This window comes from Pagrus pagrus (genome assembly GCF_965226575.1).
Source record: "Pagrus pagrus genome assembly, chromosome: 1".
Taxonomy (NCBI): domain Eukaryota; kingdom Metazoa; phylum Chordata; class Actinopteri; order Spariformes; family Sparidae; genus Pagrus; species Pagrus pagrus.
In genome coordinates, this window is record NC_140185.1 from 13661258 (window position 1) to 13685908 (window position 24651).

General features: G+C 40.4%; 1 protein-coding gene across 1 annotated transcript; it reads left to right on the forward strand.

The window, feature by feature from the left end:
• The first annotated feature begins 316 nt into the window (after window positions 1–316).
• On the forward strand, window positions 317–16261 carry LOC311255897 (uncharacterized protein). The gene is made up of 4 exons (XM_084350575.1): window positions 317–392; window positions 6452–7319; window positions 10524–10694; window positions 14455–16261. The coding sequence occupies exons 2-4, from the start codon at window positions 6470–6472 to the stop codon at window positions 14568–14570; spliced, it is 1137 nt and encodes a 378-aa protein (XP_084206701.1). The 5' UTR covers window positions 317–392; window positions 6452–6469; the 3' UTR covers window positions 14571–16261.
• Window positions 16262–24651: the final 8390 nt, after the last annotated feature.

A 24651-nucleotide genomic window follows, 5' to 3' on the forward strand; every position in this document is an offset into this window, starting at 1 on the left:
CTGGGGGAATTCACAGCTCCAACCTGGCAACCAAAAATGTATATATTCAACTCATTTAAATGGGAACCAAACTGACTCATTGGCCAAAGCTCCTCGATCCTCTTACCCTTCGCTTGTCCTTTAATTTACTTCCATCCCTGTCCTGTGTGGCCTTTTCACAGCATGCTGCTGGATGAAGTTCAGGGCGTGTTGCTGTTACTGGCAGGTGTAGAAGCAGGTTGAGCAGGTTGTTCCCTGAATGCCACTCTGCTGGGCCCTCCTCCCCTCCCTCCCCTCCCTCCCTGCCTCTCTCTCCGGGGCCGACTGCTGATTCACTCTCACACGTTGGCAGCTCAGTGAAGAGATTTTGTTGCCTGTGCACCTGTTCTCATCTGATATAGCCTAAGAATAAGGTAAGGATTTACTGTGGAAGGATTTAAGTCTTTGTCTTATTTTTCTCAGGAGGTGTGTGGGAATATAAACTGGATGGATGATTTATTTTGTCTAAATACATTTAATAAGATTTAAGTCGCTGTTATATTTTTACATTGAACTCAAAGAAAACACAAATAACCTATTTTATTTATAGTGTTAAGACTTCTTTTCCATTTATTCATATATTTGGCAACTGTAACATGAAAATGTTACACCTGAAACACCTGAAAATGTTCAAAATGTAGTTCTACCTGGCAGTTTTTGCTGCTGCTTCTTCTTTTTAATGACTAAAAATAAAGGACAACAAAAACATAACTGATTTTATTTTCAATGTGAAAGTGTGTCACTGGGTGCCAAAACATCCCAACAAGTGACATACGTAGTGTCTTACATAACCTCAACAGGGGAATGCACACAATGCAGTTACATGCGTTGGAAGAAGTATGTCATCTACTCGAATCAAAGGAGGTAACCAAACACTAAAAATATTCTATTAGGGAAAGAAGTGATTGAATATTAACAAAAAATGTACTAAGAGTATAAAAAGTCAAGTGTTTCATTATCGGATCATTGTCTGAGCTGTTTTAACTGCTTCATATGCTGCTGGGTAGTTTAAGCGGTAGCTGCTTTTACATGGATACTTATACAGTATTTACTAATAATCAAAATAAGATGCCTCATGTGACCACCTTAATCGGAAGATACTGGCCTGATCAATGCCTGATCTGAATCAGGGTTTAAACTGGTTGGGAGGTTGTGGTATAAACCTTTGATAATCCGATCAATAGGAAAATATTAGGCCCTCTTAACCATGCAAACTTAACATTAACCATGCAAAGCTGATCATGTCTCTTATTTTGGAATAAATGAATTCTTTCTGCGCAAGTTTGCACAATTTAGGTGTCATGAACAAGTTTCTCGGAGGTAACAACAAATGTACTGTACTCTATACCATTTACAACAAGTATCTCTTACAACAATTAAAATATTGGCTTTCATGATCAGCCAGCCTGTTGTTGCTTGGACCACTAATTTACTGTACCAAATTCTGTCTGAATGATTACAGTTTTGTGAAACGAGTATATGCCAAATTAAAAGAACTTCAGATCATCGTCATGTTTCACAAACCCTAAGATGTTTATATTTACTTAGAAATCTAAAATTGTGATACTTTTATGGGCATTTGGCAAAGCAGGCTCCCCATAGAACAGAACAAGCCAAATTCCATTCAAAAATCTGTCGCTTTAAGCGACTGTGCCTTATCGGCTGATATATGATGATGTATATTGACAGATTAGACGCTACACAACTGGTTGAACCATTTTGTCAAAAAAGTTATAATCTGATCAAATTCTCTGGTGCATGTAAACACACATCTTCCAATCTTCCGATCCAATCAGGTTGAAGAAATATTGTCCGTGTACCTGCGGCTTTTGCAACACATTTTTAAAAAACTGATCTGATTTATATGTAATCTGAAAAGTAATTGTTAACCATAGCTGCTAAATAAATATGTTGGAGTAAAAGCCACAATATTTGTGATTGAAATTTAGTAGAGTGGAGGTGTTTAGAAGCATAACATAGAAGTACAGGTGCCCCAAAACTGTGCATTAGTGCAATACTTGAGTAAATGTACTTAGTTACATTCAAACCCTGCTTTGGATTCTGTCTAACACAAATATTAAGGTTGTACGATGCAGTAAATGTACAACATAAATTAAAGTTGTCAGATAATTAGCGTCTGCATGTGGGCTGAAGCAGCTCACAGTGTGTATTTGTGTGTCTTTAAGTCTGTGTGAGCGTGTTTATGTGGGACTGAAGTCACGGCTGACAGAGCTGTGGAGGTGATAGCTGCTACAGTCTCCGACAGAGCAGCTGAGTGGGAACTCTTTTCAACAGAGAGCGAAGGGTCGCAGAGAAACATCTCTGGCTGTTTCTTCGACCCACCCCGGCACAGAGACTCTTTGGTCAGACAATGACGGCCAAACATTTGCTCAGCAGGCGGGTGGTTTGCTGTTGTACTTTCAAAAGGCAGGTGGAGATTTTGTTCAACACAGCTGTACCCAACGCGATGACGGGTGTGAGGTGTTATAATCTATGTGATCGTAAATATCACCTATGTGCATATATACACAGTGAAGTACATCAGAAGAAGGCTAAACAAACCAGCCATGCTGCTCTTCCTGTTACACTGGTTCTACAGTGAGTCCACAGTATGTTAGGAGTCACACTGGTTAAAAATATTATCATGATTATTAAATATGTATGCGTGAGATGTCTGCCGCTTGTGGTCTCTCAAACGAAACAATGAAAACAAAGGATGTACTAGTTTGAGGACATTGTGAAGCAGGGCGTGATCATAGAGGTTGTTTTCAAAATATTTCAACAACCACCATTGCCAATGAAAATCTATCTGACATGACAGGAAGAAATATTCAGGGATGTTTTCAAGCTTTATTCGCATTATGTTTAACTTCTCTCTGAAGTTACAGCGACAGGCGAATAAATGAAACGTATCATTACCTTGAGTAAAAGTGCAAATTTTTTCTGGGTTTGAACATTATTGGAGTCAATTGGACAACACATCTTTATACCTAAACCACTGAATAGTTTGATTGCCAGTGACTTCCAAAATGACAATGTCACTGTCACCTATTGCAGCATACCAGTGACAGGCGTACCGAACCTTTGTCATACAGGTTAGTTGGGTTTAGACAAGAAAACTATTTGGTTAGGTTTTGTTTAACATTGTGGTTTCCGTTAAAATAATACGTTACTTTGGTAAATTCAGTTACCATCGTACCTACTGCACTTATGCTGTGTAGATGTACATGATGTATCTTAACTTCGTTAGTAAGCTTAAATAACTCACCATTGACTTTTGGTTTCACACTGAACACTAACCCGCCACCTGGGTGAAAGTCCTGTGCTTGTTGAACCAGACAATCCATCCCCGACCTTCTCCCAATGCAGACTTGTTGCTCTTTATACTCCTTTAGCCTCCTGACTTCCTTCTTTGCTGCTGTATTAATTACTATGGCCACTAGAGGTCGCCAACTAACAAGAAATGTAAATAAGAGTCGTATTAAGTTACTTTCACAGTCAACCTATATGGTTGTCATTTCCGAAAATGTCAAGACATTTTCACATGGAAATCTTATTAATAAAAGTATGTTTAAACTGATAATGTATAATTAAGATACAGACACAAAATGGTGGGAGAGAGGGAAATGAAATTCATCAAAGGTTGTTGTCCTTCACATACTGCATCTTATCCCCCAAAAACATCTCTGATGATCTCTGATGTTCATTGTATGACTGAAAACTTCTTCATTTCATAACACTACATAAAACTGTAGTGGTAAGTGACATTTACACTTCAAATGTGAATGTAAAAATGTATTTAATTTGTAGAGTTGTGACTGTTCTCTTGATAATATCCTTTTCTGTCAGCATGATGTGGCAGATACCCGACAAAACAATACCAGATAAAGATATAATGTCACATTTCTGCATCTCAATGTGTACTTACATCATCCCAATCAGACCCAGAGAAGTCTGTAAATGTGTTACAATGAACACAACAACTCCCATGATGCCACACTTCTTACCTCTTTTGTTTTGTTCAGAGACCCCTAGCTGCAAAAATTACATACTGTGTTCAAAGCATGGATTCAAACTTTAGCAGATTCAAACACTCTACTGCTGTTCCAAATTTCCCCAAATGAATGCAGAGTCCAGATTCACAGTGCCGAACTTTAATCTCTTGTTGCGAAAGAACCGGCCAGTTTGAATCAGATTCATGATTTTCACTGTTGCAGCTTTATAAGATCTAAATTGTTCCGCCCCTCCCCCCGTCTGGGTTGATTAAGCCATTTTCTTTAATTATGTGCTTTTAGTGCAGTACAATCAGCAAACTTGAGTCGTCTGATTGCTCCTGCGTTTACACGGCTGGCTGCACCATTAGAATCCCACAGGTTTTCCATTTATTCCCCACAGAGTAGAAAAAAACAGAAAATGGCAGCTGCGTGGACGATAAAGAAGCTTGTTAAGAACTGACGCTGACAATACGATCGCTTATTTCCATCTTGTGGGAGTGTGAAATGGGTGAGACGTGTATTGCACCTTTTCGGAAATCCCAATATACAGTATGTTGATAAGACTGTGGATGGATTTGACTGCATAACGAGATGAATGTACAGAAATTGGTTCTCTTCAGTTTGTTTTCAATTACTCGTACCTTCATTGACTAGTTAAAATGCAGTAATTTGTTTTGACAGAAATGTGAAATCCCCAGATTTGCATGTTCAAACCTCGGTTGCTGCAGGCCAACACACTGTGAACGGAGCCTTTTGCACTGCTTATAAGAAATCAGCTCAGAACAAAGCAAACGATCAACAAAGTGACTCGCAGAGAGAGTGCCCTGTAGGGAATAACTCGAGCTGCAGTCATTTGTGTACCGGAGTGAAGCCGTGGGGAGAACACATTGCTCACAGGGCACATGTGTAACAAGCTCCTGATGTAGCAGCCGGGGACGTCGTGTTCCTGTTGTTGTGGCCCGTGTTCGCCGCGCCATCAACTGAGCAGTTCTCCTCAAAGACGGGAGGTGGGACAGGTTCAGTCGTTCAAGGATTTTCATCATGACTTGTGTCAGTGCGGCCGGTGTAGCAGGTGATTTTGCGCTTGTGGAAAATAGGAACAAACAGAGATGTCTTGTTGGATGTCAAGTCTTTGTGTGTGGTCAGGGGGAGTTTAAAGGCTGTGATGAACACAGGTTTAACACCTGTGGCGCCATCCTTCCTGTCGGTGCTTGTGCTGGGCAGGTGGTAAACAGACTCACTGGAAACAAGAAAAACTACTTTTTCCTTCAAGTTTTCATTTGAAGTAGAAACATTTATGTGCAGTCACCAATCTCTTCATGTTTCTTGACTCAAAATTACAAGGCAAAGACTTCATTACATTCAAATAATTATATTGGAGCAATGCCAGAGTATCTTTCCATCTGTAATGTGCAGAAAACATATTTATATTCATTGATGGAAAATTAAAGTTATTTGGACATATCGTGGATACACTGCTGCATATTGTCAGCATACGGTAATGTACAGTCGGCTGACATGAGCATACTTCTTCTAGAGCTCTCAACCATATTACATAATCTTTCTGTGCAGATGAAGATAAGTTAACTAACTATTATTATGAACACTTTCATGACTTGTCTTGAGCCTCATTGTTTCATTTTCAGAAGAAGGAGTTGATGAAACTATTTTAACTCAAGATCCACTTACTGACACACTCTGGAGCGTTCGGCCAATGTGAGCTTCCAAGCTCATCCTAACTAGATATCTGAAAATGTCTCAGAATATTGTTTGCTGCAATGATTTGCTGATGAATCGATGCGTCAGTCAAACAAGAAATTAGCAACCAAGTATTTTGGTCCCAGATTCATTGTTTAAGTCACTTTTTGTGCAAAAAAATGTCAACTATTTGCCAGGTCCAGCTTCTTGAATGTAAGAATTTGCTGCTTTTCTGTGTCATTTTTTAATGCTGACTGAAAAGTCTGTATTTCTGGTCTGTTCGCTGGAAAAAGAGGCAATATGAAGACATCACTCTGGGAATTTGTGAAGAGCACATTTCACTTTTTTTTACATTGTGAGCAGATTCATCAATAATGAAAATAAACATTATTTTCAGCCCTTAAGAGGACCTATAGTTGAGATTTGTCCAGTTTTTTTTTTTTACAGGATTTTCAAGGCAATAAGATGTGTTTCTTAGAAATTAATTAATTTCCTCAAAACCATCAGCAGAGAATTATGACATTTGACATGTAATAAAACAATAACAAACCCATGTAATTAAATGGCCATCATACTTATATTTATCATTTCTTTTCCAGCCATAAAATAATCTGTATTAATTAGTGAGCACTCACATCTGAACTTCTATCACAGTATGTGAATCTGAGACTGAAAACCACATTGAATTGTATTTACTTCAAGAACTAAAGGAATGTTTTATGTTCTGTCTTGTGTTTCAGAGTGAAACCGAAGGGAAAATGAAACTGAATCTAAGAATCACAGCGGGCCTCCTTCTGCTTGTCCAAACCTTCCACATGGCATCGCTCCAAAATTCAACCGACTCTCCGGGGCGGACGATTCAGAGAGAATGGCTCCGTAAACTAGCCGAAAATACAGCTGGAAGTCAAAACGCAGCACTTCCTGGAGAGGAGATAGAATATGATCAGAGAGCTGATGCAACTACTGCGGAGTCGAGTAATGATTACAGCAGTGGGATAGCATCTGGCTCCATGGCAGTATATAATGAAGAAGAGGAGAATGTGGCCAGCCAAGATAAGGATGCTAATGATGGATCTGATGATCTGACTGCTGTCACCACCACCATGCCTCCCACAAATCCAACTGTTACAACCAAGGAACCTGAACCTACAGACACCACTGTTTCTCCATCTAATGCAGCTACAGATCCCGAGGACTCGAGCTCGATCAACCCGACAGAAGCTGAGGAGGGACCCGAAGCTGAGGAGGGATTTAATACAAAAACGATGACTCCTCAAAACTCCACCAGCTCTTCAAATCACTCCGACCACACTGATTTACAGACGACGACCTCAGCTCCAGAGGGCTACACTACGCAGGTATCCACAACGAAAGCCGAAGATACATGGTCGATTATTGCAACAGGATCTACATACATGACAACTTTGACAACCACAGCAACACCAGAAACCACAGACACACCAGAGATGAGCGGCACATCAACCATGTCCTCACCTACAACAGTCTTCTCATCAGAGACCACAGAAACGAGCCCTGCGACTACAATTGTCGCTGAGAAGTCCAACAGGACAGGCGAGGATTCAGCCTCAGGGGAAAATCAAGAAAGAGGTACAGCTGCAGTTTCAAGTGTCGCAGTACCTGGTACACATTTTTCTTTGTCTGGAAAAGTGCTTTGTGTGTCCTCCTAGCAGCATGACATCACTTTAAGAACAGATGTTAGGAAAAATAACTTTTAGGTAAAGGTTTGAGCAAAAAGTGAACCAAAGCAGCACAAACTCCTTTACAGATTACCTTCAGAGACTTGTTTTGAAAGTATGCTTCTTATATCACTGTCACACCTCGCTTTTTTTCGCCCTTTCCCTGACCCACATTTGCCTGCATCTATTTTCCCACTGGCAGAGGACAATCGCCCCTTCTTTCAAAGGAAAAGGCTGGCTTGGGTTTCAGGTGCTATCGATGTGGCCGCTATGAGTGAGGGGGTCTGTTACAAGCACCTTTTCAGCCGGACAATGAAACCCTGTTTTAGTGGCAGAAAGGCCTGAAAGTGGGACTGAGGTCAAAGATACTTGCGCTGCCTCTTTGCAGGGGCGTGAGACTAGTCTTTGGTGTCGGCCACAAGATCAAGTAGATAGGACTGGAAAAGGCTGCCCGTCATATCCACTAGTGTAAGTCTATCTTATCTGTCAACTCGAAAAGCTACTTTTCCTACAAAACATATGTGGGCGAGTTCTCTGCCGAGCGGGAAGAAAAGGCCTTCAGAGAGCTGGCGCGAGGGTGAGATTAAAATAAAACTCACATCACATGGACAGATGTGACAGCAGGACATAACGCTAACAGATGACGGCAATAAACAGTGGGAAAACAGTTGTGAAACTGTGGGTAACACAGGGAGAAAAAACTGCTGCACAGTCACCGTGACAGGCACAGCGTGTGCACAAAACTGTACAAAAGATCAAGACCGCTGAGTGGAGATGAACATCGCGTCTATAAATATGAACATTCAAGACAACTCTGCTTTACTGACATCAATAAATAAAAATATCCAACCACTAGAGCAGGGAAAGTTATTAGACTGACGTCAGGTAGCAGAGCCTACCGGTTAACGTCTCAATCCCGTTTTAACCGTCAGTGGAGCTGCTCGTTACAGCAGGGTCATATCACTCTCATTCCTTAACTACTTACTACTTGCTAGAGCTATTTTATGAAAAAACTTTTTATAGGAAAACTCGGCAGAAATGCATCCACAACATCACCACAAATATCTTTTCAAGTCAGATAGAGCAGAGAGGAGGGAGAGGAGGAAGACTGGGTAGGAAGAGATAGAGGAAAGGTAAATATATGATTACAGAGCCTGTAAATCAACTATTCCAAACATTCTTTTAAATGAACTATCAGTACTTTTCATACTTTAAGCAGCCTACTTTAAGTAAAACCTGCAACACAGTTGTATTACAGCAGTTAACATGGTCAAAACATGTGAAACCAGAATTGTTCCCATTTTTCCTTTCATAGATAATAACATTAAATACTGTAAAGATATATTGACTGCCAAACTGGAAATGTTGCACCCTCCTGTTTTTATTTCAGAAATCTGGTGATCATTTTAATTCAAACCATGATCGTTTCCTAACTGAGCCAAGTGTTTTTGAGCATTAACCTGACAGGATCTTAACCAGAACCTTGTCAAATGATATAAAAAAACAAGAGTTACACAAATCCATCTAGCATTGACCATATAATGTACTAGCATGCTAACGTTTGCTAATTAGCACAAAACACAATGTACAGCTGAGGGAGATGAGTGTCATCAGTTCTGCAGGTATCTGGACGTAAACTGCTGTAGATGAAAAATCAGGAGATCACCAAAATGACTGTAATTCACCACGAGATGGACGTAAACGTCTCGACCAAATTTTGATGGCAATCCATCCAATACAACCATTTTGGCCAAAACCACAAATATCAAACTAGAAACTCTGCGCCAGAGGAAAAGTCGGGGGATCACCAAAGTCAGTAGGATTTGTCAGTTTCACAGCAAATCTTTCCAATAGTTGTTGAAGTATATCAGACATTACCATCTGTTAAACTAGTGTGATAATACCACAAACACGAGCCTCGTTCAAGGAGCTTTAAAACAGATTTCCAATAAGCACGGAGATAATTCCCACTTCCAGAAATGAATGTGAAAACAGCCCTCCAGTGTCAAACTCTGCAAAGTGGAGCTCGAACATTCAACTGCGAGAACAAGAAGAAAACACACTGCAGGGGGACTTTTTTTGACCTACGTCAACTATAATCAATATGGCTGAACCAACATTGAAATGAGAGGGGTTAAAGAACACAATATCTTTACTTGGAATGTTTTCCTAGCAAGAACAATTATACCTCCTCTGATATCTTATAATGTCTGCTTTCAAACGAAGTGGGGGTGGGGGGAGCAGCAAAAGAAAACAAAAACTGAAATACACTGAAATTGAATGCTCCTTTGGTTCAACTTGCCCCAGGTTAGGGGTAAATTGATCCCAGCAAGTGGGTAAATTGAGCCATTTGTAGATAACCGGAGCCACTGAATTATTTATGTGCGAGTCCTGATAAAATACGAATGTAGTTTTTCTATGTCAAAGGATACTGAAAACAATTCTGTCTTTCACATACTGCCTCTTCTCCTCACCGCTGCTGCCCTGACTGTGAAACAGAAGAGGAGAAAAAGTTCTTTAAGTAACTTTAATTACACTTTGAGTGAACTTCACGGTGTTCAGTTTTCACACATTAAAACAGTCGCCGTACAAACAGAAGAGGTCAGAAGAGGTCAGTCTCGTTAGTGGAAGCTCCTGTCAGTCTGACTGGATGCAGCATCAGCATCATCACACTTGATGTTTTTCGCACCTTTACAGCTGTTGGAACGCGTGAGCGCGGATGCTAATGTGTGCAGGCAATGATTAGCTCAATGGTTATATATAAGCGATCCATGGAGAACTAATGTAATGTTCAGTCACACGTCACCTTATCGAGACAATGAGCACAGCATGTCGTCTTAAAATATTCAAATGTATTCAAGAAATGATAATGATTTTGGCATGTTAATTTCATTAATTATCACAGTGCAATTAGACAAATCTGAACAGCTGACTAATTGGGGTGTGTATCTGTGCAGAGTGCTGCCACTGGAAACACAATTTGGAAAAGGCTTTCCAGCCATAATTATCTGACAATTAACCCTCAAAGACAGCAGCTGATAAAAATAATTCTAATGTTGACAAATTATTTATTCCTTTCTCCCGCCCCCTCCACCCCCTCATTCCTCCCATGAAGGTCTCGAATTAGATCCCCACAGGAGTAAAAGGAACGGAGCGTGGGGGGCGGTGCTGGGGACGGCGGTGGCGGTGGCCTTCGTGGGACTGGTGGCCTACGTCATCCTGAAGAAGAAACACCGGAAGGGTTTCTCTCACAGGAAACTGGTCGAGGACTTTCCTTCAGATCCAGGTACGTGACCTTCGACATTCCCCTTTATAGTAGACGCTAAACTTATTATATTTCAAAGGAAAATCCACCCCAGGACATGTTTAATTACACTGCTATCTGCGACTGCCTGATCAAGGTTTAATTAGGTTGCCAGTTTGAGCTGACAAAGTTTTCTTATATTAAAAAACCCTCTGGTTGGAGGGCGGCAGATTGCAAACTCTCGAATAAAACTGCGGAGCAAAAATTATAGACTTCATACTGCTTCGATACAGTGTGATGCCAATTATTGTTGCTACACTGTTGTTTTGCCAAATCCCTTTTTTTTTTTTATACATAAACCCCCTGAAAAAGAGCAGATTTTATACTGACAGGTCCAGTGTGGAGGATTCAGCTCTAGCTTTTTGTAAACAAGGTTAGGAGGAGAAAACGATGTCCGTCCATTTGAACACACTTGAAAACACATGACACGACCGTTCAAGTGCACTGGGCGTGCACAGGTAAACAGGAGGCAGATTGTTTACTCTGTGGTTGGTTGGTTGCTTAGTAACAGAAAATACAATAAACAAGGCAGGGGAATGTGACTGCTCTTCACAAAATCCTCCTTGATAATTCTATTTTTATTAAAATATTGTCAGCAGCAGTTTTTGTCTTTTTTCCATCATTATATTTTCCAGAGGTGGAAAGTTATGAAGTAAAACCACATGAGTATTTCTTTTTCTGACAGCTCTTTACTTTTACTCAACATTTTAACACAAATATATGAGGGACACATGGATTGTCTGACCTCAGTTTCTGTCCTAGGGGGAAAAAGAAAAAGAGAGAGAGAAAGAACTTTGAACTAATGAGCATTAAGACAGTATTCCTGATGAGCTTCATAACACAACGCAGATGGGTGTCTGGTCATTGTTTCCAAGAAATACCCGTGTACGTGGGGACAGGGCTTTGTTGGCGTCTAGCGGTGAGGTAACCATCTGCACATCCCTTGATCCACACTCCCCTACGGTGGCCTCTAAAAATTGTGATAAAAGTGAGTCCCTCTCTAGAGCAAGTGTTTGGTTTGTCCCTTCTGGACTACTGTGGAGACATGGCAGACTCTGTGGAAGAGGACCAGCTCCTTCTATAGCTATAAAACACTTCAGGTGATTATACACTAATGGAAACATAATTATGAATATAATATTCCATTTCTGCCGATAAATCTCTCTGAATCCAACCTTTCATTTCTTTTAATGGATTAAACAAGTGAGATAAAACATGTTAATTAGTGAGCTTTAAACATCCTTGTGGGTGAATTTGTCACCTCTGGTTTTGAAGCAGAAATGAGAGTTGTATCGATCTTCTCATCTAACTCTCATCAAGCAACTAAGCCCATTTTCCAAACTGTTAAACTTTTCCTTCAAGCCCTCGGTTCCCCTCACTCTCTCTCTCTCTCTCTCTCTCTCTAACACACACACACACACACTCTCACAACTCCATCCTGCTTTAATAAGGTAACCTCACCATGCAAAATAGGATCATGCACTATGACAGTTTGCAATTTGTCTCATTCTTGCCATGAACTCAGCAGAAGACAGCGGTTTGTTCTCACAGTTCTCCTCCACTCCACTGCAGCAGGTACGCCTGAATATTTAAGATGCGTCAGATTGCATCCTGAAGGGACGTCTATAGGCTCATTTCACACAAACGGTTCTTAAATACTTGAGGAGCAACAGGAAGCCTTTCGATGTGAATGAATCACTTAAAGGAGACCTGTTCTGCTTTTTCATTTCTTTCTTTCCTTCAGTGTTTTCTATATGTTCTTATGCATGAAAAAAGGTCTTGAAAGTTAAAAAGTCCACACCAACAGAAGCTCCTCTCTCCCACAGAAAACACTGCTCCTGAAACGCCTCGTCAGTAGTCTTGCCTTTAATCCCATGACTTTGTGACATCACGCTACGTCACCACGTCACACATTTACAAAATGTATGCCTAGCAGCTAGTTTGACATGTATGGATTAAAATAGTGGCGATGCTCTGTTGTTGTTAGAGGTGCTGGCTCAGGCGTGTGTGAGCTGACCAATCAGAGCAGACCGGGTATTTGGGAGGAGGGGCCTTAAAGAGGAGCTAAAACATAGCGTTTCAGACAGAGGGGGAATACCTTGTGAGATATACAGAGAGAAGAAAACTGTGATTTTTGACCATTAAAGCATGTGAACGTATTCTAGAAGTACCCCAACATAAAATGATTACCCTTAAAATGAACATAATATGTCTTCTTACATTTAAAATCAACCATCATCGAAGAGTATGATGACATTTGTTATTTTTCCTCTGGTGGATTGGTGACCCTTTCTCCTTTCTCTCTGTGCTGCAGTTGTTATTTTGTATTAAGTGTAAGTATAGCCACTTACCTTCAATCTGCCTTGTTTACCTCTACCTCAGCCAGGTTTAGTGGTTTCCTGCTTTCCCCCGAATTACTTTCAAAAAACTCTGTATATTGGGTGTGAGCCTGTTGCATTCAGCTCTCGTAGGTGCAGAGAGGACAATGATGACTCAACAAGAATGATGTTTACTCAGGAAGAAAAGGAGCTTTGTGTGATTGATTTTTTTGAATGTTGGTCCAAAATGGAGGCCCAACAAGGGAAACCTTTTTCTCTCTCTGAGGTTTTTTTTTTGCAGAAAAACATAAAAAGACAGTACAAAATTGGACTGTAAATAAATCAGTATGATGTTGGATTGTCTGTGTTTGGCCAGTTATGTGTGGGAATAAGAACATTACAGCCCAAAACAACAAACAAGACACACATACAGTAACTGTAGCATCATAACAGTAGCGGAAGTGTTTTAGGGTGGACATTTCCTTCAATACCAGGTTTAGTCACAAGTCAGAAACATATGACATGATTGAAATTCCTTTGAGTGCAAAGACTCAGTTTGAACATGAAGGTTGAGGTTTCAAAAAAGAGACATTTTTTCATGAAAATTAATCATCAGGATACCAGCAGGTGCATGATTGTCCGCCAAAAGCTAATTGCTGTCAACTTTGAAGATATTTAAACCTGTGAAAGGACTGAATTGGTGAACAAGCAGGGCAAAGAGCAGATCAAATAATGTAGATTCAGAGGGATAGCTGTCAAAAGAGACCACTTTGTTATTTTAATCTGTAAAGCATGTTAATTACGCTCTAGTTTTACATATGCCTAAACAATACTATAGTGTTGCCTATTGCTTGACTCATGTTAATGTCATACCTGATTACACTATAAACTACCAACACTTCTTTGGCCAAGACTGTATATATTTGGTTACATTAATTTGAGATTTTTCACAAAAATATACCTTTCTATTACCTCGGACATAAAGTCATGTGTTCTTGCACGTTGTGATTGTTTAATCCAGATAAAAGCAGCTGTATATAAACTTTTTTGCACGACACGTGACCAACCAGACCGTGGTGAGTAGTCAGTGCAGCTTCAACACTCTAACTACTAGCAAACATAAAAAACAAAGCACATCCATCTTTTGGTTCTGTCAAATAGTCAACTTTAAGGCAGTTTTTGAATTATTAGATTTGTTGTCTAAAAAAAATTGAGATTTATATAGCTACATGCATATTTAACTACTGCCAGTAGGAAGTTCATTGAGCCGCCTGAACTGACAGAAAAACCATTTGAACTTCCAAAGTAAATCCAGCATTGAAAATAATATAATATACAACTTTTCCTCATAATACTGGAATGAGGCTTTAAAAATGATGAGTTCAGTGAAACAAATGTTTATTGTTAACTCGTCTCATCTCTAGTTCTCAGATTGGACAACAATGAACCTTTGGACTTGAACCTGGGAGGTTCGGCCTATTACAACCCAGCACTCCAAGGGGACAACATCCAGATGAGCAACCTTCCCGGACGCCGCTGAAACTGGAAAGACTCCGGACAGAAGTCATGAACTCCCATGAAAGAAAGTATGCCAGTTGTGCTCATTGGCATTTGATAGGAGTGTGGAGTTTTGTACATAAATTACAATGGAAATTACAAATGAGTTTGTAAAGGTCTGTTGTCAGATGCTTAAGTTAGATTATGAATTGTTTTGAGTGGATTTATTGCATTGAAATAGAGGGATCGCTGAAGGCAATCTATCTGAACTACACTGAAACAGCCAAAATTAACTGTCAGCCATTTATGTATGTTGCCAAAGAGAATCAAATGAATCAAATGAATCTTTCCTAATGAAGAATATGCTTTGCAGGCAATGAAGGATGTTAAAAATTCACATTTGTTATAAGCTTTGTTTTAATTTCAATTATTTTTGTGTGGATAGGCGCCTCAAAACGGTGTTAAAGGCAATCAAAGACAATTTGCATATGATCATGTCAGCTAAAGACAAGAAACGCAACTCCTGCTGATGCAAAGCATTTGTTGTTCTGCAGCCTAAATAACAGATGACACAGCTGGCCCGCTGAGGCCTTTGCAACAAAATCCAGAAGCCATGGCGAACAATAACATTATCCATATCAGCTATCACCTGCTGTTACGGCATAAGGAAGGCAATAAGAAGTTAAATTCAAACTGTGCCTTCTGATATTCCACAACTGGCAGTCACAGCCACAGTCTGAGAATTGAACCGTCAAACCAAAGACTTGCGTTTGTTTTTCTACACCAGCGAGGGAGGTGGAGGGAGGCTGGGTGCTGTTTTGTTATTCATAGACTGAGGTTTTGGTATTCAGGAAGGGAGTTGTGTATTTGGTCCTAGCACTACTCAGTAGCAACAACTATATCATCATAATGTACTGCTTAAATCTTCTGACCTCCAGGTGTCCAAACAGAGATTCGAGTTCCTCGTAGCGACTCACAGCGTGCACCTTGGAGAGTTTCATAGCGTTTACCTGCTGCATGCTGAGAGCGAAATTAGAGTATGTACCTGATGCAGCATATTTGAAAACTTTTATTTTTTTTGTTGTTATTCTTCTGCTAAGTTTGCTTTAACTTTGAGTGACAACCTTCAGCAAGAAAAAGTGTCTCCACTTTTTTCAACTGAGAATGTATTTGGGGGCAGGGAGGGAATAGGTAGGGATTAACTCCGCTCTCTTGTCTTTGATGCCTTTGTATGAAAAAATATCAAATATTTCATAATTGTTCACAACTTAGCTTTCTTATTTTTCTATAATATATAAATATATATGTAAACACTTCTATATCTGTATGCGTGACAAAAATCCATCCAGAAAATCCATCTTCCAGCTCCCCCAATCCTTTCACTCATCATTACTTGAGTGGAGCGCACACTAGATCAATATGCGTCCTTATTATGATTGATATGTGCCTCGGCTCGGCCTGTACGGCCAACAATAACCCGGAGACGTGTGATTTCTTTTGGTACCTTGACAGGCAAGGCAGGTCTGCTTCCTTCCTCGCTCTAATTCCAGGCATCAGTCAGCGCGGGAGGGATTCTGTCGGGGTGAGAGAGAAAGAGGAGCTTTGTGTCGCAGTGTTAAAGAATCGCAGTGATTACTGCTGCAGATGGATAATGAGAGACTTCTGCATTGGTTACCACTGCTTGAGAAATGTAATGAAACTTGACGATGCCTTAATAAACAACCAAACCCCCCCCAAAAAAGCCTCCACGTGAGTTCTTCTATTCAAGATATAACAGAAATGGCTCTTTTACTCATTAAAAACACAAAAACAAGCAGATGTACGCACACTGTTTATTCGGTATCAAGAACACGTTTGCACAAGCGATGGTTTCCTTCATTCGTCACAAAAAACGTGCTCTGTGGAGAGATTGTGCCTCTTTTAATTAAGCACAACAATTAAGGCTGTGAGTGTTTGGCAGGGTGCTGAAATCAATTAACAGGCGGCGAGTCGTTGCTAAAGAATGTACACATTTCTTTGGGGGGTATTGGCAGGTTAATTTACATTTCCAGCTGAGCCAAATTAATTCCAATGAAATTAAAAGATTGCTATCTAAATTGAGGCTATGTCAAATTTATTATTGGCTAAATTTGAATTCATTTTCTTCGAGCTAACTCGCTGGAAATTAGTTTAACCTATAAGATTAGCCTGTTGTAATAACCCCAAATCACTGTCTCTTTATCAGATGAGCCTTGACAACAATTAAACGGTCAACAGTGCGTTGTGCTGGAATCCTGTGATTTTTAATGAACATGGGGCCTTTATGTCAGCATGGAGACTAAAGATGGGAGTTTATTCAGAAAAAGAGCTCCATAGTTAGTTGGTGAAACACTGTGTTTTTACTTTCCTTCGCTAAGACATCAGCATATGTCATTGGTCTTTTACTTTGACTTCTGTCCAAACTGTAACCACCAAAAAGAAGAAATACATATCATTTATGTATTTTTCTGTCATATTAGTGCCCAGAACACTGGCGCTCCCCAGGGTGCGTGAATTTTTGGCACCGACGTACATGTGATTGGTGCAATATCTGTGTGGGCGAGCGCTAAAAATAGTTCATAATATCACTTCAGTTCCAACAGCCACACAGGCAATATCAAGCTGGGTTTGTGACACTGGTAGCCATCGCTTATTCCCTTCAGTGTTTGAGCACTCCTCGTGTACTCCGTGTTGTAAATCATGAGGTGGTGCTCTGATTACAGGAATACCTGCTGCTGATGTGAGTTTTGATAGTTTGTCACAGAGAGGAAACACACACCAAGGGCTTTAATGAGGTGCTGATCACTGACAGGAGGCAAGAAAGTAAAAGAGTGTCACACATTCTGGCTCCACATGCAGTTTTCTTGAATTAGATAACGTTTCAGCCCTCAGGCCTTCAAAATCAAGACATAATGAAACACAGGCACTAAGTTATATAGGCCACACCCAAATAACACATGTGAGAGTGATCAGGCAATCATGCTCTAACACAAGGGTGGAACCAAACAATCAATAAGCCTACGGTGGCTAAAACTTTATGGGATACAGCCAATCACACTACCTCTAAACCACATGTACTCAAACTCCACAATAGTTTGGATTAAATACCTTAAAATGTTGCACATTTATGGGCAGATTCTGATAGATAGATAGATAGATAGATAGATAGATAGATAGATAGATCTTTTCAGGTGGACTATAAACTCAACAGCACAAAGAGTCCTACAAAATTCTGAATGTTGTGAAGGGACTGATGTCTTAAAGGAATAGTTCGATATTTTGGGATGTATGCTATTGGGCGTTTTTAAGTTAGCTTGAGAACAAGAAGAATCTGCAGGCTCGTGTCTCATTTGCTCCAGCAGATATGCGAGGCCAGCCTCCCATTCTGACAGATTTTTCTGCGACTTGGTTTGTCACGAGCAGATCACAACCCTTTGATACGATTTGATACGATTTGATACGATGACTGACGGAGGAGCATGACTGGTCAAGTTTGGAAATAGTCACATTACACTCTTTGCTGCTCTGACTGGTTGTAGGTCCAGCCTGCAGGTTCGTCCAGCTCAGCGCACCGGGCTCACAGAACTAAGATCAAACTATCACACAAATACTAATCAAGATTCGGTTACTACAGGCCGGTTTCTTGCATCAAACATTTAAAAAAAAAAAATCACATTTTAGTGTACTGTTAAACTGATAAATGATGTAATCAGGCCGCCATTTTTTTTCTCCTGTTTTAACAAGGGTGGACATTTCACTTAACCGTCGGTGGGGACAATAAACAGAAACATCTTCAAGAGCGATTCCTGAAGAGGACAACAAAGGTGCCACCTAAAGTGCTGTTGGACTAAATGTATATTGAGGAAACACTGACTACTAGGCATGCTATTAAAATATACTGTGTAATAAAAGATAAATTACCTCAGGCATGTTACAAGCATGTTTAAAGACGTGGCTGCTGAGTACCGATATTTTGGCTGTGAGACTCACAAGATTTGCATGGGGCGCTAGTGTGGAGGTGCATGTTGACCGAACCACTTTTAGGCATACGGGGGGAGGAACCAATCTTTGAAAAGGTAAAAACACATTGTTGTTCGTCTTTAATTAGCAATAATGTTTTCAATATTATCATAATCGGTAATTTAAAAATCATGTTTTCAATGAAATAGATTATTGATGGGGAAACCCCACTGTCCCCCACATGATTTCCTCCCGTGTGTTTTAAACAGACTCAGAACCACCTCCACTCGCATGTGTCGCTCAGCACTATGCCACACTTTGTTGCACTGACTTGTTTTAGGTTTTTTTGATTCTGGACAGAGGCAATTTTATCTGAGCCCGTTGATGTCACCCCTTGGAAATAGAAAATTATCTGAGAAGTAAAAGACAAATACACATTTGCGAATTAGTCTGGCCACGGCCAAAAACAAGGATAAAAACCAAATGTAAAGCTTGTAATCACAGTTGCAGTTTCTTGGCCAGGAACAGTTGTTCCTCCAACCAGCGGAGGTTTTACAATGTCAGTGGATTTCTCAGGAAATAAATTGAATCCTTTTAATTTGCTGATGGTACATAACCAAAGCCAGATGTAAAGGGGAATAATGTCCTGTTTGTAGTCTATACAGGGATATGACACGCTCCAGTCTGAAGCACACCGTGGAAGATGACAGCTCTTCTCCTGGCAACACCGGCCCTCAGTTGTCAGTCAGTGGCTGCCATGGGAAACGACCCCCAGAGACTCTAAGCTCAGATGCTGCTTCCAAAAATATGTCCAAAAAGTGTGTTATCCTATTTTGAAGGGAGGATGAAATATGCACCATAGCTGAGAGTGAGGAGAATTCAAATTTCAGCTGGATTTTAATATCTTTTATGCAGTAACGTTGTGTAATGATGTAATTTCCAGAATGAAAACAGTCTCTGACACAACTGACGATCAAAGGAATTTGTTTCAGTTTGTTCTTTTCTTCTCACTGATGAGCCACATTGAACTTAATGAATAACATATGAATGGAAAAAGCGCATCGGTATTTGGAATAAACCATCGGCATGTCCTGATACACCCCAAATTCCCCAGGTTTGCTTAATAATTGGGAGGAATGGTGGGAAGCTGTGGCATATGGAGGCTGATGTGTATAGCTGCTGTTTCAGCCAAACCTGCCCAACAGATAATCCACAGAGACAAATTCTGGTGAAAGAAGGAACAGCTTGAGCTCCAGTTTGACAACACATTCACATCATATGAACAGCTACTGGCACACTCAGGAAATATTGATGTGTTCATCTCTTTTTTTGGTGGATTTGTGGCACAGAAGGAGAATATGTAATCAAATCTAAGTTGGATTTTTTTTTATGAACTACTTGAGTTAAACTGATACATTTCAGCTTCAGTCTTGCATGTTAATCATGTTGCACTACTTAGAATTCCTCTTTGTAATTTCTGCAAACTTTTAGTTTAACCAGGAAGTTTTGATGATTTACTACATGTGCAATATAAGAGTAATGACAGAATAAAAGACAAAGCACAAAACTGGTGTTGCCAGTTTTGTGCCAGTGTAGGTGTACTCAGAGCGATCTAGTCTAGATTCTCTCTTAATTGGGCAAGCTCAGTTTGGGGCAAAGTAAGTATAATATTCCCAAAAGTATGAACTTACATACTGTATGTGTGTGCATGTGGAGGTTGGAGGTATTGTTCTGCATTTTAGAAGTACACCTACAGCTCAGACTGTTGTGACATTAAAGGGATTCCTGAGGTGCATTTAAAAGCTAACTCAATAGGTTATGACAGTGAGAGTATGAGAGTGAGAAATGAGGCCAAACAGCAGGTTAACATTCTCCCTCTGTCACTGTCTCGCTGCACAGGGCGGCAGCTCTCTGCTACTTATACATTACCCATGTGTCTGACAGGGATCTTTCCACACCGGTTGCTGCTGCTGTTGGGTCACTGGGGTGGATCTGAAAGGTCAGCGTCCTCCTCTGACAGAACCCGTTCTGGGAAAGATAAACAAATATGAAAGGTTTCCAAATATACAGATGAGACAGGGGAGTGATATTTGCATGGACAGACAATGAATACTGACTGAGTCCCATGTATCATAAACCGGGTTGCTGCCAGTTATGCAAACGTAGACACCTGTAAACTTGTGAAACGTGGCAGTGGTATCCAAAGCATGATGCCTTTTCTGGACAACACACAGTAGACCCTGCAGGCACAGTTGCCAGGTAAAGAATAGTTTGACTTTCACTTAGCCCTCGCTCTACTAAGCCCCGCTGACATTAAACAGCCACAGAGTATAAATACAGCAATTTTTTCCAGGGAAGTCTGGAATAAATACTGGTTGAGTCTGAAATAAAAGCCAGCAGCACATGGTCTGCAACGTGAGTAAACGGTGATTAATAAAGGCCAGGTAATAAAAATGGAGGGGGAAGGAAATACCTGTAGCTTACTACAACACCTCAGGTGAATTTAGTGAGCTTCAGTGGCACTAACTCCATCAAAAAAGGCAAAAGTGTCACTACAGCCTAGCTGCTCTGAGTTTTTTTATTTATCTGAAATACCACTATCATCTCTGACTGGAGGGGCACTGGAAATTCTCATACCTCTGCCAAGGCCAATCTGTAAGCACAAACTTCACTCAATTGTTTTACTGTATTATTTGTCATCCTATACTATATCTAAATGTAATGGCTTTGTTCTACTCTAGCGCATGAAGATGCAGCAGCCGGTAGCTTCTCCAAATTATGCTACGTCTTTTTTTACCGTCATTTTTTCAGCTTTATTGATGAAACACATACTGCCTATGGGGGAAATACTGTCATCATCCCTGGAGAAGAAAGCTAGTGTTTTGGATTTAGAGCAACGGACTTTGAGACCATCACGTCCCACGGCATCTTTCGACCATCTAACCTGACCGGCTTGACCGCCCCCGCGAGGTAAACTGTTTGAGAAACCGTCCCCAAGGCTCTCAGTGAGGTTTTTAAACACTCCAAGTGACACATGTCACAATCAAGCCAATGGCAACAAGTAATTTTGAAGCTCTTTTGTTCAACTATGCTCGGACTTACAAAGATAATAGGAACAAGTCCTGACTATGCAGCGTTAACCAGACTTTGGACAAGTATAATTCCAAAGATACGACAGAAACTGGGCCAAGAATGGACTAAAAAATAAAACTACACCAATGGCTGTTCTGAAGGGCCAGAGAGAGAGAGGGAGAGTGCCAGCTCTTGCATAAAGGTACATTGATAAGTGCTCTTTCAATTCAGTAAAAAGCTGTAAAGCCCTGTATTAAAGCCTGGCAGCCAAAGATAATGACTTAATGCTTTCATCAAACCCTTCTAATCAATCAGGCATAAAAACAGACGATCACAGGGACCATGTCTCTTCTCTTTGGTCTGTGTGGACATCATTACATTACTTTTAACTGCTTGTATAACAGGTTGGACCAGGTTCCACATAATTGTGTCATACAAAATTGTAAGGCCAAAGGCTAGCTCAAGCAGGTTCAGACTAAGTGCTTAAGGCAGTGACCAGCTTCTTGCTGATTCGATCACTTGGCTCAGTTCAAGCTGCTTCGAAGCGTGAGCCAAGTCTCCGCACAGGCCAGATCACGAAGTTCTTTGTTAACATAACATAGTTTTAGATAACATTAGTTTTAGTGGAATCTAAGACATTTTTTTGCTTTTCACTGGCAGTCACTGCGCCCTGCAAAGAAGCAGCTCATCACATGTTGGTTTTTGAACAGATTTGTATTGAATCTGGCACAGAACAGACTTGAAACCAAAAGCATCACACAAAGACAATCAAAATAGTGTAAAAGTTCTTAAAAGTTTTAATCAAAAGCAAGTCAAGGATCAAAACCAGGAGATCAGCCAGAGAAGGCAAACTTAACCAGACAGGGGACAAGAAGAAAAAGAATCATCAAAACACAATACACACAGGATCAGAACAGGCTGGAAATCTAGGGCAAATATGAACTAAACAATCTGACAGTGGTGGTGGTAGGGAACTGGTATATATACTACTGGGCTGATGAGGGGGGACAGGAGGCAGGTGTAGGGAGTGGGTGGGGGAGGTCCGGTGGTTTAAACAGCAGGAGGAGGGTTAATGCAGGACAGGAGGCGCTGGAATGATTAGAGTTGGTGTGACAGAGAGAATAAACAGAATAAACATTATGATCTGACTGGAGTTGTGACAGCATTTAAGAAACAAGAAGTGAAAGTTAGATTGCTTCTGATTAAATTTAACCACCAACTAGCTGTTACTTCATATTTATCATATAGGCATGAAGGAATAAGCCTATTTCTCAATATGTCATACTCAATCCTACATGAATATGACTAGGTGTCACTACAGTGACAGTGATTTGCGAAGCATGAAGGAAAAAGCTGGTATACTGCATCTACTGTATACACTCATTAGAGCATAGATACCTGACTCGAACCCAATGCTGGACCAGCTGGGTTTGGACAAACATTCAGAATTGATGTCCAGGTTCAGGTCAGGTTTGGTCATGTCAGATGAGATGATGCTTTCAAGTTCTTCGAGTGAAACTGCGGTATAAAATTCTTAAAATAACAGAAAGATACAAAGGCCTGGAAAGGACTAAAGCAATTTGTACTTTATGTAATGATAACTGCCTGGGGGATGAATAGTGGGGGTATGAAAGTATCATTGATAATAGAAAGAAATATTTGCCAAAATACTTTGTTAATCACCGGTCTATATCTAAATTTATCGCAGACTGATAAACCAAATATTGTATGTAAATTAGGAGCATTTTTGAATAATGTTTTGCCTCTTGGCTTGTGCTGGGAATCTATTCTCGTTGTTTACTATAGTATTATGGTCGTGGTGTTTTATGCACTCCACACCACAATGTAGTAAATACAAAATCTGAATCTAAAAATAAAATTTTTTATATTTTATATCCATGAGAGTAATGCCTTTTTGTGACTATACTACACTTTACATGTCTGCAACCAGGGTAAACAGACATGCTTTAACCATGCTAACAAACAAAAAAAGAACGACAAGAACGCCTGTTGAGTTCAAGTCGGGCAGAAAAATGTGCCATGAGCCGCACTCTACCCTCATGTACATATCTAAACTTGTACTGATGAATTCACAGACAATTATCACCCGACTCTACACTTTCCATCATCGCTACAGAGCTTTATATTGTCTTTCATTGGTTTGGGTTTTAAATGCAACTTTAGTGTTTTGGTTGGCAGCAGTCAGCGCTCTTCAGTGAAAAGGCCCTTAAAATCCACAAATGCATCCTGCCCAGCACCAAACAAAGTTAATGACCATCTGGTGACCAGTTAAGCAAGATAGCTGCCAGGCAAGAGACCACTGTTCGGGCCAGTTTTTCAATGTGTTAGCGCCTAACCATTAGACATTTTTAGGGAGATGTCGGGACAATGTTAAGCAGTGTTAGTGGCGACAAAAAAGTAAAGTAAGCCAAAAAATAATCTTTTCCTAGCCGTATCCAAGTGTTTTTTGTGCCTAAACCCAACCAGACCTTAACTAGGTTTAGCTAGGCAGACTATCAATACTGGTCTTACCCTAAATAGAAAGCCATCCAAGCTAGCTGCTGCAGTTTCACCACAGTCTCATTCTGTGCTACCTAACAGAGACATCTACTTACTGTATATCTCTAAAAAAAAGGCAGAATATTGTCCATCAAGCTCGTCTGAACAGCTTGTGCAACATAATCCAAGTATTTTGTGGACAGATGTTTGCACTGCGGGTCTAAATGCCCAATATTTACATCATTATTGCTTGGATTTTCCTCAATGAAAATCTTAGTTGCACACTGAGCCAACTGCCAACAACAATCTGGAGGAAGTCCTGAGACTGTTTATAGAGGATTATGTGGAGGAGATTCGAGGAAGCAGGTGGTACTCTGACATGAAAGCAGCACAGTGTGGTCAGGGTGGAGGCTTTTGGCTTCAACTGCGATGACCTGGATTCAGCTCAGATCAAATGGTCACTGTATGTTCATAACGAGTTGATGGATGGAGTGCTTGTGTCATTGATCTGAACAGGAAGTACTAGTTTAACTTGGTGGCAACATTTTTCAGGGTTTGGCAATTTATCTTCCCGG

Bases quoted from the DNA above. Each gene is read 5' to 3' on its own strand.
- LOC311255897 (XM_084350575.1), top strand. From the start codon at position 6,470: ATGAAACTGAATCTAAGAATCACAGCGGGCCTCCTTCTGCTTGTCCAA. The intron at 7,320-10,523 runs GTACAGCTGCAG...CCTCCCATGAAG, and splicing joins AGGGGAAAATCAAGAAAGAG to GTCTCGAATTAGATCCCCAC. The intron at 10,695-14,454 runs GTACGTGACCTT...TCTCATCTCTAG, and splicing joins GGACTTTCCTTCAGATCCAG to TTCTCAGATTGGACAACAAT.